Source organism: Gouania willdenowi, chromosome 20 (genome assembly GCF_900634775.1).
Source record: "Gouania willdenowi chromosome 20, fGouWil2.1, whole genome shotgun sequence".
NCBI lineage: Eukaryota > Metazoa > Chordata > Actinopteri > Blenniiformes > Gobiesocidae > Gouania > Gouania willdenowi.
This window is the reverse complement of record NC_041063.1, coordinates 13,241,724-13,258,816: the sequence shown is the minus strand read 5'-3', so window position 1 is coordinate 13,258,816 and position 17,093 is coordinate 13,241,724. Positions and strand designations below refer to the sequence as shown.

General features: G+C 36.6%; 1 protein-coding gene across 6 annotated transcripts in view; it reads right to left on the bottom strand.

Moving 5' to 3' along the window:
- asap1b (ArfGAP with SH3 domain, ankyrin repeat and PH domain 1b) overlaps nucleotides 1-17,093 on the bottom strand; it is a 67,264-nt gene that overhangs the window by 31,878 nt on the left and 18,293 nt on the right. For all 6 annotated transcript variants that reach the window (XM_028433943.1, XM_028433946.1, XM_028433945.1 and 3 more), the window contains exons 2-6: nucleotides 10,329-10,401; nucleotides 8,490-8,635; nucleotides 4,640-4,714; nucleotides 4,260-4,309; nucleotides 2,949-3,078 (exon numbers count right to left, since the gene is read on the bottom strand). In XM_028433943.1, the coding sequence (XP_028289744.1) occupies nucleotides 2,949-3,078; nucleotides 4,260-4,309; nucleotides 4,640-4,714; nucleotides 8,490-8,635; nucleotides 10,329-10,401 (474 nt within the window). The remainder of the gene's footprint in view (nucleotides 1-2,948; nucleotides 3,079-4,259; nucleotides 4,310-4,639; nucleotides 4,715-8,489; nucleotides 8,636-10,328; nucleotides 10,402-17,093) is intronic.

Sequence of the window (17,093 nt, the reverse complement as noted above, 5' to 3'; positions counted from 1 at the left end):
CAATATACAACAATAATAAAAAGGGTAACTATACAGAAATCTGTACATGCTGTATAAAAGCCTTCATTTGGTTTTTAACAGTGGAATGACACTATATATACTATATAACAGTCGGCTTGTATAATCCTATGTACACTGTACATTTTTTCCAATCAAATAGGTTATTATTCAAGTATATTAGTCATCAAGGTAAATAACTAAATTCGGATGTGTTTTTGCCCTTTTCTATAAAATATTTATACACTATATAGAAATGGAAACTTGCACAATGTGTTTCCTGCGGATTGTCTTGATTTATGTATTTATTTATCTTTTTAAAAGGTTCACTTTTTTCAGTCTCTGTTCATCGTTACAAGCTCATTTTGCTTAAAAGTTATTACCTGCATATGACCTGTTCTTTAAGTTGTTACCCTGAGTAAAAGTCCACTAGAATGAAGGACTGATGGGCTGAGGGAGTGGACTGGGTTCCCACACTTTTTTCACAATGATTTTTTCAAAACTTTAAAAAAATATTTTACCAAATTCCCATGACTTAGTTCTGAACCGCTAAGACCGTTAGAGTGCAAAAATGAGCGGACCTTTCCAGTGTAACAGAAGTCTGTGAGTGTGCCACGGTTAGTAGCAGAAAATAGAAGTTCACTATCATTCCACCATTAGTTAAAGCTAGAAGAAAATACCAAGTCGTTTTGATGTTTTGACGATCTTATTTCAGGCATTTAAATGAAAATCATTATTTTTAAGAAAAAGGCACATTCTTACGATGTCGATGTTGATCGAAGGTTTACATTTCCATCGTTTTTGATTCGATCGTTGCTTCCCCAATCGATTAATCATTACACCTAATACATGTAAGTAGATTTCTCTGTCAGTAGGTGGCAGTAGGTACCTCGTGAAACATTGTCATTTGGTTGATTGATTATATACGATGATGCCAAACATTTTGCTACAGCTGTATTAAGAAGATGGGATGCCCAAACTTAGCACGCAAGAGTAATAACAAACAATTTGGTTAAATTAAAGATGTCAAAAGAAATGTATGGTGTCAAAGACATAAAACACAACCAAGCCGAAAAACTGTTTGTGTTTCATAATGCCTCTAAGTAGAATAGCTAACACAATATTAAACAGCGTTTTACTAGATGTCAGCAGATTTTTTACATGAACAACAACCCCAAATTGATTTGCTTTTCAGCCCTGCTGTGAGTCATCAGCAAAGTGTCTGCCAATTGCAGCCTGATCATGGCAACGACAAATTAAACTGAGTTACTGGAAAGCATTACTGGTAACTGAATCTGACCGGCCCACACAGCGCGAGCTCTGTAACAGAGTGAGAAGTTTGAATACAGGTGGAAAATGTGGGCAGGAGAATACTTTGGAGTCACGATGAGATGAGGGGGGGGGGGGAGAACAGCTTGGCAGTTCACAAAAAGACTGGTGAATAATTTACACGAGCAACAGCAGTCCAATGGAAGCAAGCACCACTGGTCCATTATGTAACTTAAGTAAAGGCATCCTACCAAGAACGGAGAGAGATGCGTGGGCATCGTCACCCACTACTAAAGTGCTTTTTCACACAAAGCTGAGAGAGTTTTAACAGTTGGTTCGGAAAACCATGGGCACGCACAAATTCATTACACTTGACAGTCAAATTGATTTACTAATGTGCACAAAAATCAAACAGACAAAATATTATTAATTCAAATACATTCACATTATCAGAGAAACATCTTAAAATGCTCTAGGATACAACGTCTTATGCTAGCAGTCCCTATAATGACATAAATCCCTTTTTATTAGTTCAATGGTATTGATTATGAATGGGGTATTTTGGCAAACAAATCAAAGTTGTTTAATAATGCAATACACGTTAACTGGAATTGATCTGTTAATAACAATTGCCTTGCTGATATCCAGAGCTCTTGTTGTGAAAGGGTAAAAAAGGAAGATGATGGTCTGCGTATGTAGCACATGGAGCCACATGATTGGAGTCCTTGGTTGTATTTCATGTAATGATCCTGCAGGAAGTTACACCCATAAACAGGAAGTAGTCACCCCAGATTAAATAAAACCAAGAATTATTCAATATAAATGAAATAGTTGTGATTAGAGTGAATATGTGAATATAATAAGAGTAAAATGTGAGAATATAAGACAACAGACATTTTCTAAATCTAATCTAAACTAATCTAATCTCCTGAGAATGTTGCTGAAAAGGTCATCCTCACCTAACAAAGGACTTCATAGGGAAATACTCAAAAACTAACTTTTAATCCTTTTAATACTAACTGAAAATCCTTTTGTTAATTCTTGATAACACTTTCACAGTTCACATGACCAATGTATCAGCCCCCAAAGAGTATTTTTAGCTAAATGGCATGTGACACTTCTGCTACTGCTCATAAACCGGAATTAAAAATGTCTTTTGTTGATGCTTTCTCTACGCGAATGCTATTTTTGTAAAAGAGTTCCTTTGCCTTTTGTAAAGAAAAGGCTTGTTTCCTCTGTAAGAACACACGTCTTTAGTTTGATGTATTGTGCACAAATTACAACATGCCCTGCAGCTATACGAGGCATAATGTGGTGGTGTTGGGTGACCTTTCAACTTCCAAGGAGGCTTTCTTTGCTCCTCTGATCACAGTGCAAGCCAGAACAAATCAGTTCAACCCATTCAAACCTGAGGCAATACCAGCATTTTTCCATTTTGTGAAGGCCTGGGTGCTTTTCATGTGGAGATATTCAGTATTAAAGTCTGTTTCCAAAGCTTTTTCTGCATATCACTATATTTATTGAGTTGTTACAAATTTGCTCCAAATGTATCCATGCCAAAAAGAAGTGTTTCACAAAATCTTCAAAAGTTTCTTTTTTCGCATATAGCATTTCTCCAGCAGGACTTTACCTTTACTTCTTCTGATACACAGTGTGTGATGGTGATGGTTTTAAAGATTTACCTCACACATCTGCAGCTGAAACAGACGCCGTTCCTTCTCCATCTCCTCAGCGATCTCAGCTCCGGTGATCTCCGTGCGGATCATCCCATGCTGCTTAGCATGCTCTCGTTTCTCCTTCTCGATCTTTGTACTGTGTGAAACAGAGAAAAACACAATCATAAATGACATAATGGGCTATGCTAATTCCAAATAACTGTATTGTAATGTACCTTGGAAACATTGAAGACGCTGTGCAAATAAAAAACTGATTAAAATTTTACTGATAGCAAAGCAAAAAAGCAATAATCACAAACTGGTACAATGTTGAATCCCTAAAGAAACAGCACTGGTTTGAGATCATCCAGGACATCTATATGATGAAAAGTTGACTTACCAACTAAATCTTAAAAAAGGAAATACCCATGAAAACAACTGTCAGAAGTGGACTGTTTACAAAGAACCAATGCCAACAATTAACTGGATCACTTGAGAATGACTAAGAACATTGTTCCCACGCTTTTGTCCACTATGATTTTTCAAAACTTTTACAACATTTTTCTAAAATATTTGACTTAGTTCTGAACGACAAAGATGATGATCAAAAATGAGCGGGCCTTTCCAGTGTACTAGTATAACAGAGGTCTGTAAGTGTGCCACAGTTAGTAACAGAAATGTGGCGCAGGGAATGCAAGTTGTGTCCATCACTTATCTATTATATAGCATCGTACAATGGTGCAATATTTTTTAAATAACGATGCATCAGCTATTGAATGTAACATTAAACAACAACTAGCTAAGTGCTACCATGTTTGATTAAAAGATTAAAATTTCAATTTTCAGACACATTCATTAAAAGCAACGTACAACACAATGTGTTAGGGTTAAGGGACTTGCTTAACGTCCCATAATAATAGCAAAGGTTGCATTTTAAACATAAAAAATAGGGTACCGATATATTTCCAAAATTTTCCCTAAACAGTTAAATTATTCTATGACTTTTCAAGACTGGAAAATTGGTTTTTACAAATTCCATAAGTCTTCCAGGAATTTCATGACTGCGGGTAACCAGGAAATGCAGTTGAAAATGCTAAACCTTTGTAAAATTATTGGGGTTTTTGTTTGTTTTGTTTTTCTTTTTGTTACATTTGTAAGTTGTTTGTAAGTTATAAATGGTAAATAAAAAAAAAAAAAGACGCAAAAAAACCAGACCTTTTTTGTACATTGCAGCCATAAAGGGTCCAAACTGCACTGTAGTGTATCATACATTGGATCATGTTGTCAGGAATATTTATTAACAAGTGAATAACAAAGTAATCTTAATTTTCTACTTACAACTTAGCCTCGTAGTCTTTCCAGGCTTTGTCAAAAGGCTTCTTTATGTCCTGCAGAATCACACAATTCCAACAATCAGCAAACTACACAGAGGTCATGCTGGGGACAGATCCGTGTGGTGTTGGATCACAACACGAGATTTAGAAAATGCCTCCCTCAGCTCTCTATTCACAGGCGAGCGAACACGCCTCTCCTTGTACCTTGATGTTACTCTACCCTCGCTTCTAAGTTCAAATATAAAGGCGATGTTTACTTCTTTTTTCTTAATCACAGGCACAGTAGAGGAGAGATGGATAAAGGGATGTGCTGATGGGGCAACTAGTGCAGCGAGTGGAGGATAGAAAAAAAGAGGAGGAGAAAAGCTTCACAGACAGTCTTACCCCTTTCACGCCTTTCAGATCACCCTTCAACAGAGAGTCGAGAGTGAAGATCACATTGTGGCTGAGGCTCTGGAGCTGAAAGAGGAAACAAAAGGGACATAAGGGGGCTAAAAAACATGGACATCATATCATTGCTTGGACACAGAGAGGAGGTGAGATTTTAATGGGTTTGTTAGAGAGCTGCCAAACAACAATTAACTGATGTTACAAACAAATTTGTCTTTGGAGCCAAAGCTTTTCAAAAATCCATCCTCGGAGTCACAGAGCACGACCGCTGCCAAAAACTTAATAAACACAAGACAGGGAGCCAAATTGTTGCACTGGATGACACTAGTGAACCATAAATATAACTTTTTACCACCCAGGATCGAATGTTATTCTTCAGGTTAAAAGCAGAGGTTCATAACCTTTTTTGGGTCGTGACCCCATTTTGATATCACAAATTTATAGCGACAGAGAATTTTTTCTTTCTTTCCAGAATTAGTTTTTGATCATGTTTATTAAAGTGTGTTACAAACACAGAGTAACCATGATTAGTGCACAAAGTGACAAGTGGCCACCTCAAGAAAGTTTAAGTATACTGAATATAGTTATTTGATATTTATTGTGTGTGATATGTATATAGAAAAAAACATAATTGAAATATATATACATATACTGTATAATCAGTTTTTTTTTTTTTTACCTAAGTTTGTGTTTTTTTTTTTTTTACATATTACTAGACATTTCAGGTGACCCTGGGTTGAAGGAAACTGGAATACTGAAATACTAAAACTCCCCCTTGAAAAACAAAAAAAGGAAATATATAAATGTAGGAATAAAGCGCAGATATACACAAAAAAACTGTCTGCCACTTCTAAAAACCAAATGTATGAGGTAAGCAAAATCTGGATTATCCTGAGGATTTCATTATGTGATGTAAAATCAAATAATGCCTTCTGCCTTATTATAAATATAAACTCCACCATTCCAAATATCCATTGATCTGCAAAACCTGCTTATTCTGCTTATGATCACAGAGCACTGAGCCTATCCTCATGCACATTTCTTACAATATGGCACCTCTAACACATGGAGATAAGGGTTATAATAAATATCTAAAAATTGCATCAGTGTAAAGAGAACAACGTCTGGTACATTGTTAGGTGTAATAACAAAGCTGATTTGTGAAAAACTGTGCTGAAACACTGCATAAAGTACAAGTCAATCTATAAAGCCAAAGCTTGGCTTTCTCAGTAGCTCAGGTTTCCATAGCTATGCTCAGCAGCTCTAACCATTAGGATCAGCAAGGTCATTTACAATAGCACTAAGCATTTAAGTCCCTGTTGTCTTTAGCCCAGTCTGCATAGTGCACAGCAGTGGTCAGGGAAGTAAACAACGCTTAATGGGGGCTAATGTGCTTCTCTTAAGTGCATGTCTTGCAAGTGGCCAACGTCAGGATCAATCTTTCACTGGCAGGCTGCCTGCACGCGCTCACTGTTCATCTCCACTCCTCTGTCTCCTCGTTTAACTCAGAAACATCTGTGTGTAAAGTCCTTGCATTCAGGACAAAAACAAGTGTAGGACAACTAGGGAGTGTGTTACTCATCAATACTCATGTGTAGTACGCACACATACCAGCTGCCCTCAGGGGGCTGTTATCGATGTCTAAACATTGCTCACTAGCGTAAACCCCTCAAAATGGGTGGTGGAACTTCTTTCGTGCAGGGAGCTCTAAAAACTCAGATCTTTAGGAAGTTTTCTTACATTGGCACAAACTTATACCAATACACACAGTTGTCCCAGCAACTGTAGTTTATTTATGGAGTGGGCTCACAGTGGGCCACAGGAAGAGACCAGTAGATATAGAAATGGAGGTAAAAGGGAAAAGGGAGCAAGACCATGGTCTCCTGCAGACGACGATCACTCACAGAGGAAACTAACAGGACACATCACTCAGACACAACGGAGACGTCAGAGGAAATCCACGCCGGCTGATAAGAGCCCGACGGAAGACAAATGACTAAACTTCACAGCTTTGAGGCGCATGGAGCAGCTGCAGTATTAGAAACCTAAATAAACTATTAGTTCTGCTACATCCAGGGTTGGGAACAATTACATTTTTCAATTACAATTACATCTTTATTCATCCATGTTCAATTACAACTCAACTACAATTATGTGACCGTCATTTTTTCCAATTACAATTAAAATTTAAATTATAATTTTCTCCCTGAACGTCAATTACAATTACGTTCTCGCTTACTAAGGTTTAATTACAATTAATCCCGATTACCGTACTGAGCCTTTAATAAAAAACCTCATAAAATGTGACCTTCCGTTTAATTAGCTTTCTGTTAGCATCTCTTATGATAATAGGTCGGTTTTGACCCATGTTATAAATTAGCTGTAAAATACGCAAAAAATATTATCCATCATCTAATTAGTTTTTCATCTCTTGTTTTTGTTGTAAGGCTTCTTTTGCCATGAAAATATAGGTTTTAATATTTTTGGTGTGGGCATCTGAGCCATTTTTGTGTCAGTTTACCACTAGATTTTTAAAAAAAATTTAAAATGGTAAAATGATCCTCAAGAGAACTTTCAATGGGAAAAGTTGATCTGAAACATATTTTAATGATTGTTAACTACGTATGTGTACGTCGTAGAACTGTAACATGGTTCCACATGCTTGTGTAATTGTAATTGACAATTTTTTATATAATTTCCATGCCAATTACAATTACAAAGTCAATTATCTGAACTCAATTACGATTACAACAGCAATATATTTTTTCCTTTTTACAATTACGACTATAATTACGTAATAATTGTGATGAATTATCATTAAGCAATTACAATTATAATTGTACCTGACGATACCCAGTTTAAATGCCCAAGCATCAGTACAATTGGTGACCTTTTTAAGTGCTGATGCATACATGTTTTTATTATAATCCTGTTACTCACAGGGGTCATTAATTAGAACTAGGGCTAGGTGATATATCAAGGGTCAAGATACATCAAATTTTCTATTTTGACGATATAGAAAATTACAATATCGCCTATATCAATTTATATAAATTTTTTACAGCTTATTTTGTATTAAATTACTTGTTTTACAAGTCGCTGCTTTTACTACTTTTCACGACAGCATTAAAAGCACATTTAGAATGAGTTCTGAGTGCATCCTAACCCAGACCTTCCCCTAAACATCCACACTAAAGAATTCACTCACACATGCTGTCTCTTAAAGGAGAAAACCCTGGATTGTCTTTCTGGTCAGACTTCATTTAAATTTAAATTATCGAGATTTATATCGTATGTCGCCATTTTGAGAAAAAATATTGAGATATGAGTTTTGGCCCATATCACCCAGCCCTAATTAGAACTGTTTAAGTCACAATCATACATCAGCTTCCTTTTCTGTATTTTACCATCTGTCAATTGAATCAGAGATACATTACTGTCAGAAATCAGTCCATGACAGCGTGCTAATGTGTTTTGTGCAAACTAGCCGGCTCTAATAGCTCTAATGCTTTGTAATTAATGAGAAGTGGTGCTCTCTTTTCCTTTTGCTCCTCAGCTGTGATTACAGACATGAGTGTGACAACACAACTTATTTCGCCATGACCAGGCCATTTCGAGCACTGATGCCAAAGTGGGAAAAGGGTGGCTAAATTTAACCCTTATCTTAACCCTAAACTCAGATCCTAAGCCATTCAGACTGGTGAAGACAGCTGTAAGAATGTTTCTCCACTTCGCGTCCGTTAATCAGACCACCCATACAGTGTGGAGTGGAGCCTGAGGCACACCGGGCACTCTGTGGCTATCTGTGTTAATGGTGCTGTGAGTGCTGACACAACAGACTCACCAGGTTCTTCAGCAGGGCAGAGAGCTCCTTGGTGAGAGAGGAGAACTTGACGAAAGCCGTTCCCAGGTCAGGGTTGTCTCGGCTGATAAAATTGCTGCCAAATTTGTCCAAAGCCTGCGCATAGTTTTCCTCATTCTGAACATGGTCTGGATGGGAGATGGGAAAGAGACAAGATCAAAAGTTGGTCCATTTAACCCCAATGAAAACACATTGATTGAGTTATAAATATTTGTATGTATACAAGAAACCGTTAGGGACAAATAATCCCTTTCTCTAATACATCTGGAGCATGCTGCATGCATCTTTCTCTTTAAACATCACAATAACACAGATGTGACGGACATGCAAATCAAGCCCTTCACAAGGACAGCAACAAACCTTAGCACTCATGAGCTGTTGTTTCTGTTCAGCACTCCACTACAACGGCTTTTGTTGTAAATATTATCAACAGTAAGTCATCTTTATATACAGTTGCTGTCAGTTAAATGAGGCATGAGTTTCACCACGTCCATGAAAACTCAGCAGGGGCCATCACTCAAAGGGAATCGACCATCTGTCCCTGTCGTTACGTGGGTGATGAAGCAAAGGTGGAGGGAGGGAGGTTTTAAGACTGTTGCCAAATGGAGAGTGGAGATTGGAGGAGGTCAGGTGAGACCGAAACCCCGTTGAGTTAATACCTGCTGCAGCCATTGTGAACTACTGACATACTCAACAATCAAACAGAAGCCCACCAGCCTGCCGTCAACACTTCTTACACATTTCTTCAACGCAGAAGTGTTATCGGACATAGATTTCAAAAAATAGAAGAAAAACAGATTTTTTTATCGCATTCTAAGCAGAAATTAAAAGTTTTATACACAAGACTGATGATTATGATGACATGACATCTGTCATTAGCATGAAGGCTTTCATTAAGTGTTGTTTGTTACCCTAACCCTAACCCTTCATTACCCTAACCTTAACCCTGCCAAACCCTATCCCTATCCCCTAACCCAGTGGTTCTCAAATTTTTCTGTTATTTCGGAATCCAAGTACCCCCTTTGTCCGATTCCAACATTTTGCTCAGAATTACATGAAAAAAACAACTATAGAGAATAATGATGGAACAAAAGAATTATAAGACACATTTGAAAGGATCTCATTGTAACTAAGTGGAATGAAACAGTATAGTGCCTCCTGAATTAATTTATTTCTATAGTTTTATAATTTCTGGTCATCTCCCACCTTGTGTTGGACCAAGACTGACTCTTGTATTTTGGGTTCATGTTCTAATCAAGATAATTTTCATCATCATTATTATGATCATCATTTTCAACTAAAAACAAACATTACAAAACACCATATTTTTTACGTTTTCCATTGTTAATTTTCCACTTTCTCTCTCACTCAAGTATACCCCCTGTATTTAACAGACTTGGTGAGAGTTTAATACATAAATTATGTCAACATTCAACATGTGATAAGCATGTCAACTAGCTGAGCAAAATGCTAAATGTAGTTGTTGTCGATGCTTTTCAGCTATGTTGGAGCAAACAGTATCATGTTTAAAAACCTTTTTTTTTTGTCTCACATTGTTGATTTACAAGAAAGAAGATGCATTCAAAAGTATTTCATGGAAAATAACTGAGGATTTGTGACATAGGAACCAGCCAAACAAACTCAGCTGTTCGTCTGGAAGGACTGGAAACATAAAACACTGTCTGAGCCACGCCAAAGGAAATACCAACATCTTTTTTCCTGGAGATATACAAACTTTTTTTCTTCTTTTTGTGGCAGTAAACTCAAAGTCAATTCAAGCCAAAACACAATAAGGCAAAATAAAGTATGTAGATGCCTCACCTTGACCTGAATTGTAGATGGCCTTCACTGATTTCTTGACCTTCTGCAGGGATGTTCGGTCCTGGTCCAATGCCTACAAAAGAAGACCAAAAAAAAGTATTTAAATGTCTTGAATTAATGTTCTTGAATTTCACAAAACATCAGCATCAAAAGCACAGAATATCTCATATTCAAACTTTTGTTTTAGCAGCAGACGAGACTGGAACAGCACATCGCAGAACAACAAACATTTGTTCAGCATTTCAAAGCCTGCATACTCAGCAAGGCTGAGGAGCTCACAATAGGGTCCTTGACCTGAATGTTGCATAAATCATTGTTTCAACACTGCTGACTGATGGTGCACACTGCACACAGCCTTTGTGCTTTGTAACAGGCAAAATATACAGACGGGGTATTCAGATTTGTCACCATTGGCTCTTTTATTGGTACAAATGACTGCATAGAAGCATCTGAAAAATCAACAGCCAGTAACCTCTTGTTTCAGGAAGTTTTCAATTATTTTTCCACTAGCACGTGCTTCTTATTTAAAAAGAAAATGACTAGGGGAATGAATAAAAGTCAAACATAAATAAATAAACACAAATACAGTAAATTTATCAGGAACATGATTCACAGGGAAACAAGAGTTAGTCGCATATTTTTGACAAAAATCATAGGAATGACAGGGACCCCATTTTGATTTTGTCGGCAGCACAAAAACAGTGCAACAATTTAAATTAAAAATAATTCATAAATGGTATAACAATAGATTTTTTACCTAATTTCTTATGAGGACTCTGAGGTGTATAGACATTTTTAATGTGTATATACGTCTTCAAAAGATCAACTTATTTATTTTAAATGTAGTTTGTTATATTTTTTAATAATCTATGCAGATTAATATTTTTTTTGATCTAAGATAAACAGTATATTGCTATCAATTCCACTTTACCCAGTGTTGCATCAGATTAATAAGCCTTTGATTGAGCCTCCCACCTCTTCTTGATGGCGGTTTAGTGTGAAACTATAACTCTATTCTTTTAAGGACTGACGTGTCTTTGAGAGCAGGCCAGCACATCTGCTATGTGTGATACTATAATTCACTGTAATATCTGTGATCAACAAGATTGCAGTGTTTTGTCACTCTTCTCTCCTTCACAATTGTGGACATCAAACTCGCTTTCATCGCCAACTTAAAAAAGGATATGTCATCCAACTATGGCAAGATTAGGTTCATATCTGATTAATTAAACCTCTGCATGCATTACAGTAAATGTATTACGCAAATGTAATAACTCTGATTTTACTTCAAGCAGCTTTTTGCTTTATGTTTATACTATTATTATGTGCAGTGACAAAAGGAACCTTTTATCCATCAGCAGTTTTTTTTAACGTGAATCGAAAGCAGAATCATTTTTATTAAGATGAAAAAAGGTTGAACTAAAATGAAATTAAATTATGGTCAGCGTGATGCTTAGAAAAGTCCTTTAAACAGGAAAGTACAAACAGATTTTTTTATTTTTGGTGCAAATTGCAGAGTGTAAAATTTCAGGCGAAACCTAACGAAAATTACAGTATACAGTGACACGATCCCTACAAGAAGGGATCCTTTACAGAACGAGTAAACGAATAAAACTAAGCCCAGGACTTACAGTCCTAACCTCATATAGACCAAAAAAACAGACATCAACATCCCCCGCCAGATTGGTTGTCATTATAACTCACAACTTTTTCCTAAATGTCCTAAATCTAACTTAGATGTATACATAATATCTTAAAAGTTTGCTAGGAAAAACTGTCCCCTTCGAAGATACCTCAGAGTAAAAAAAAAACAGGCACAAGGGCAATATCTCCGGAAGAAATAATTGCGTGCTTCTCATTTTCGAACTTCATCAAGGTATTGATACCCTGAGCCACACACCGAATTTGGTTATCCTACCTTAACCTGTTACTGAGAAAATCTGTTCCCTTTAACTAACACAAAGTTTGCTGATAAATAAGCTGCTTTTACACATTATCTACATATGTACGCCATGGCTAAGAATTCTGAATCATCAATTAACAATGATTATTGTTAATGTACTCTTCTAACAATAGTAATTTACTAGTAATATTTTAATGGATTTAAAGGGAACCTGAAAAAGGTAATTTGCTGATGATTTGCTGGGATGGATGAAGGTAATGAATTCATCCTCAAACTGAACTCAATACAGTAATCAAACAAGACAAGATGACTTTTGTCATGCCATGCTGTGTTTGCACTACATGTTGGCAGTCTTTGTGAAGAAAACATTAAATCTGCCATGTTTTCACATTAATAGATGAGCTAAACACCATTAGACAAAGGTCAGCCAATTAAAAGCTGCAGCACACAACTATAAGAAATGGCTAATTAAATTCCACAGCTTAATTAAGATGTCCTTGGCCTGCCTTGGACAGCTTTACATAGCTGTCCTAATTACGACAACCATAGTTTGCCACCCCGGGGCCCTTTTCTGCCAGGGCCGAGCCCTTTGATCCCCAGACACATGAACAGCTTCTGCTGCCACTTACCTCCACACATCTTACACTACACAGCTCCATGTCTGGTTAGGTATCACAGGCTTAAATAAAGGTTTAAGAACAACTTCATTTAGCAAACAACTCCAGTGTTGGCCCACTGACCTCAACTTTATTGTGTCTCAGTAGTAACTAAGAATGTATTGCATTTTTGTGTCCACATGGACCCTATGTGATAAGTATTATAAATGAATATTAAAAGGCATTTAATCATTAGAAATTAAATTACCTGATATAATTAATTTATTAATGTTTTACTTACATTTTAACTTATGACAAAAAGCCCTCTGGCTGCTGAGCAGAGGGAAACCTATAGGATACATTACTAATCAACAACATTTTAAACTTACTAACTTACTTATTAAAACCAATAAAAACTGATACAATTCTGTCAATTTCAAAGTAAAGGAAAAAACTAAAATGTCTTTTTATAATAAATAAAAAAAGGTAATATTTTTACAATTCATAAACAAATAACTTTTTTTAATTTATTGTATTCATACTAATTATTAAGCAGACAAAAGGTCACTGGACTTATTGATCAAAGTGAAATAAAAGATTAAGTTTAGAGATTCCCCCTCCATCGGGATTAGATCGATTCGGTACCAATCAGTGCGCTCGCCCAAACCCCTGGTTCATGCACAAAAATTACGCATTACTCAGGCAAGTTAGGGGTAATTTTAGCTTGACAAACTATAACTTTAACTTGCCAGTGGCAAGCTTTAATGTCAAGCCCTGATTTGATGACAGTTTTGACAGTTTAGACTACTATAGAGATTAATTTTATCCGTCAATCTGAACAGGAGTCATTTGGGCGTACAATTGACAAATACAAATTTATAATACGCTAAGACAATATTTTTCAGATATCTTTAATAATTTTGGGAGGTGTAAAGGAATGAAGCCACAGCAAGTATAAAAAAGTAACGTATGAAGATGTAGACGGACTAAGAAGTTGACTTGAGCCCTTTTGGTTAATCTGTCAAAGTCTTCAAATAGAAAGAAATTGAAAAATAAATTCAGTAAATTTGCCTATACATTTTTGGGCAATACTACTTTTATATCAGTTAAAATTGTATTCTTTAAAATCCAGCATGACAAATGTTTCTAATCTCACTGCGACCAAGGCTACACCCTTTTATACACAGTGCTTTTGTTTAAAATATGCAGCACAAGCACAAATATCCAGTCTTTTCCTGTATTGTGGACTGGATCTTAGTTTTGGAAATTACTATTTCTTAAAACAAGTTTAAAAAAATGCTAGTTTATTCATTTGTTTTGTGTTTTTAAATTGTGTCGAAGATATGATTTCTATGATAGTTGACGCATTGACTGAGAGGATGTGTTTTGATAACACATCAAGGATTAGGAGTGAGCAGGCAGAATGACCTTTGAGGAACTTGTGACATTAGCAGATATCACCCGCAGCCATGAGACATACAGTACCAGATACTCTCTAAGTAACTACATTCATAATTACAGTTCAGTCTTCTTTGATTCTGTTGCTGTTATCCTTAAATACACTCACATACAGCTTCATGAACCAGACTTGGTCGATTAACTGCAGCGCACTACTTAATTTTGGAAGAATCTGCATATTCACAAACTCATATATTTGCTGTTTCTGTGTTAAATGGGGCGGGTGATGGCTTACTAAAGTTGTTTTCTCTCAATGAATAAGCTGCCTTTGCAATCTCCTAGCAACAGACAAGAATGCATCCAAACTGAATACTCCAAAAGACCGACAACTATTGAATGCAGTCAAAGGGTTGTTTTTATCAGCGTGTGACCAATGGCAATCGTGGCAAAGTCAAAACATCTGCAGTAACTCTTCGTTCCACATTGGTATGGGTGAAGCAAATGAGGTAAAGGCCCAGTTTAAATGAAGTAAAGGGTGGTCACACATTGACTTTCCGCCAGAATCATTTTTTGCAACCCGCCGAATTAGCAACAATTTCTTTTCTTGTTGAATCTCCTTCATGAACTGTTAAATCATGAAACAACGACATAAACAGATTCCTTTGTTTTGTTTTTTTAAATCTAGCTTGAATTTTTCCGTACAATGTTTTAATCAAATCTTCAGCTTTTTATAAAACTCTCCCAAGTTAAATAATCCTGAGTTTTTCCTTTTCCTAACTGCTGAATTATTATTTATTACAAAACCTCTAACAATCATGACAAATACAATATAGGATACAAGCCAAGCAAAGTCCCTGGCCAGCCCAGAGATCTACTTTCTGTATGTTAACCAAATGCCTGAACAAACACCAACAACCTACTGTTCATCATGACCTCCTGTATCATCATGCCACCTTGACACACACTTAAAAACACCTCACGTCACTCAAACCCTATTACCCAAGGCAATGTATCAACACAAATGTCACATGGAACCTGAGGACCCTGCACTGCGTATACTCAACTAATACATTAAAATTTTATCAGATTTATTTTAATTTAAAAAAAACTCACAAAAGAAAAACTACGACTCAGAGTGAACCAAATGACCAAATGGGTTAATGACACTTGTGTCCTGCTTGACAAACATCACACATGAAGAAATGAACAGAGTCTATGTATGTGTGTGGCAATTGTGATTGTTTCTCAGCTTTAAACTTCCTGCCACAGGCCTTATCCTTCCTCTGCATTGCAGCCCCTTCCTTTCCAGCCATCCCTTTGACAGGAAGCAGGAAACGGCTTGCCTGTCAGAGTCTTGTCCTGGGTCCTCAGCACTCTGTTTAACAACACCAGGCGCTCTCCGCTGACAGCTGGAGGATAAAAACAGCATTCTCTGGTTGTCTGGAATGTAGTCTGTTGGTTGGCTCAACTGCTCTTCTCTAGTTTGGTATCACCCTAGTGTGGGACTACGTAGTTACCAAGGAGATGCGATCTGGCTCTCCCACGTGTTAGTTCGACATTTTTCACCATATGAAACTACTCTGAGAGAGTAGTTTCATTGTGGTAGAGTTTACCCTTCACCCAGCAGAGAGGGGACACTGAACTTCATAGAAAATGCAAATTATTGCCTCAAAGAAGAAAACAGGAAAGGCACAGTCATCAAAGGACTTTCCCCGGAGTTTAAAGATGAAACTAAAACATTGTCAACGCCATCTTTGGGGTCAAAAGGACATAGCTGCTCTTTTATTTATTGTTTAAACTGTAATACTTTGTTCTTCTAAATCTTTGTCACACTCAATATAACATTAAAAGATACAACTAAAATTGATATCTCAGTTATTTTGATAAATTCACATTGAAGACAAGTATATCCGTTTGTCCGGCAGTTGTGTCTATGTGGCATGACTCAAGCAGGAAGGGCGGGGAGCCGTTTTCATTGGCAGGAAACAAATGCACAACTTTTTCTCTTGGCCAGCAGCCGGCAAGGTCTCCACGCAGAAGGGAAAAAATTATAGGATGTCACATTTCCAAAAGCAGCTGAGGTTAGATGGCCTATTTCTCATACACACTGAGAAAAAATATTATGCTGTCTGTCAGTCTGATTAGTTCAAAATGATCATATGAGGCATGTAGTATGTCCAAGATGGTAGCTGAAGTTAGGTTAAATTACGATTTTTTTCATTTTTTTACTATTATCCTGAACATCATTTTACTTGGAGTAGTCTTTTAGTCTGAATGGATGAACAGTTTATCTGACAGAACGATGAAGGTCTTGGAGTGCTGCTCTTCAATCTTCACAAAATTCATTGATCTTACTTTTATCACAAGTATTTAAACCGCATTAGCTGGAGGCTTTACACAAAATCACCTGTAAAATATCAACCAACTTAACACATGAGCTTTGATTTGAGTGCTTAGGGTAGTTTGAGGGGTTCCTCATGTCTAGTAGTATAAGAACATTAAGCTCAATACATCTTTGTCAGCATAAAGTGGCACCTAAACGGACACATATTTTGTGGCTTTTTTTCAAGTAAAGAATACATGTTTTGGAGAATATCACTCAAGTAAAACATTGTGCAAAACACTTGCTATACATTCAATCACCTGTTTTACTGGGAAAATATGGTGGTGCGATATTCTCCCAGAACATATAGCTATCTCTTTCTGTTTCAGGAAGTGAAATGGCAAATACCAAAGTTGATGAAAGCAGATGAAACAGAACAGCGGAAAATGAAAAATTGGAGTCCCTACATCTTTTACCAGAATGAAAGAAGGTTTACAAGCTGAGATGTTATAGCCAATAAAAAGGAGGTTGTTGGCTTAGTCAAC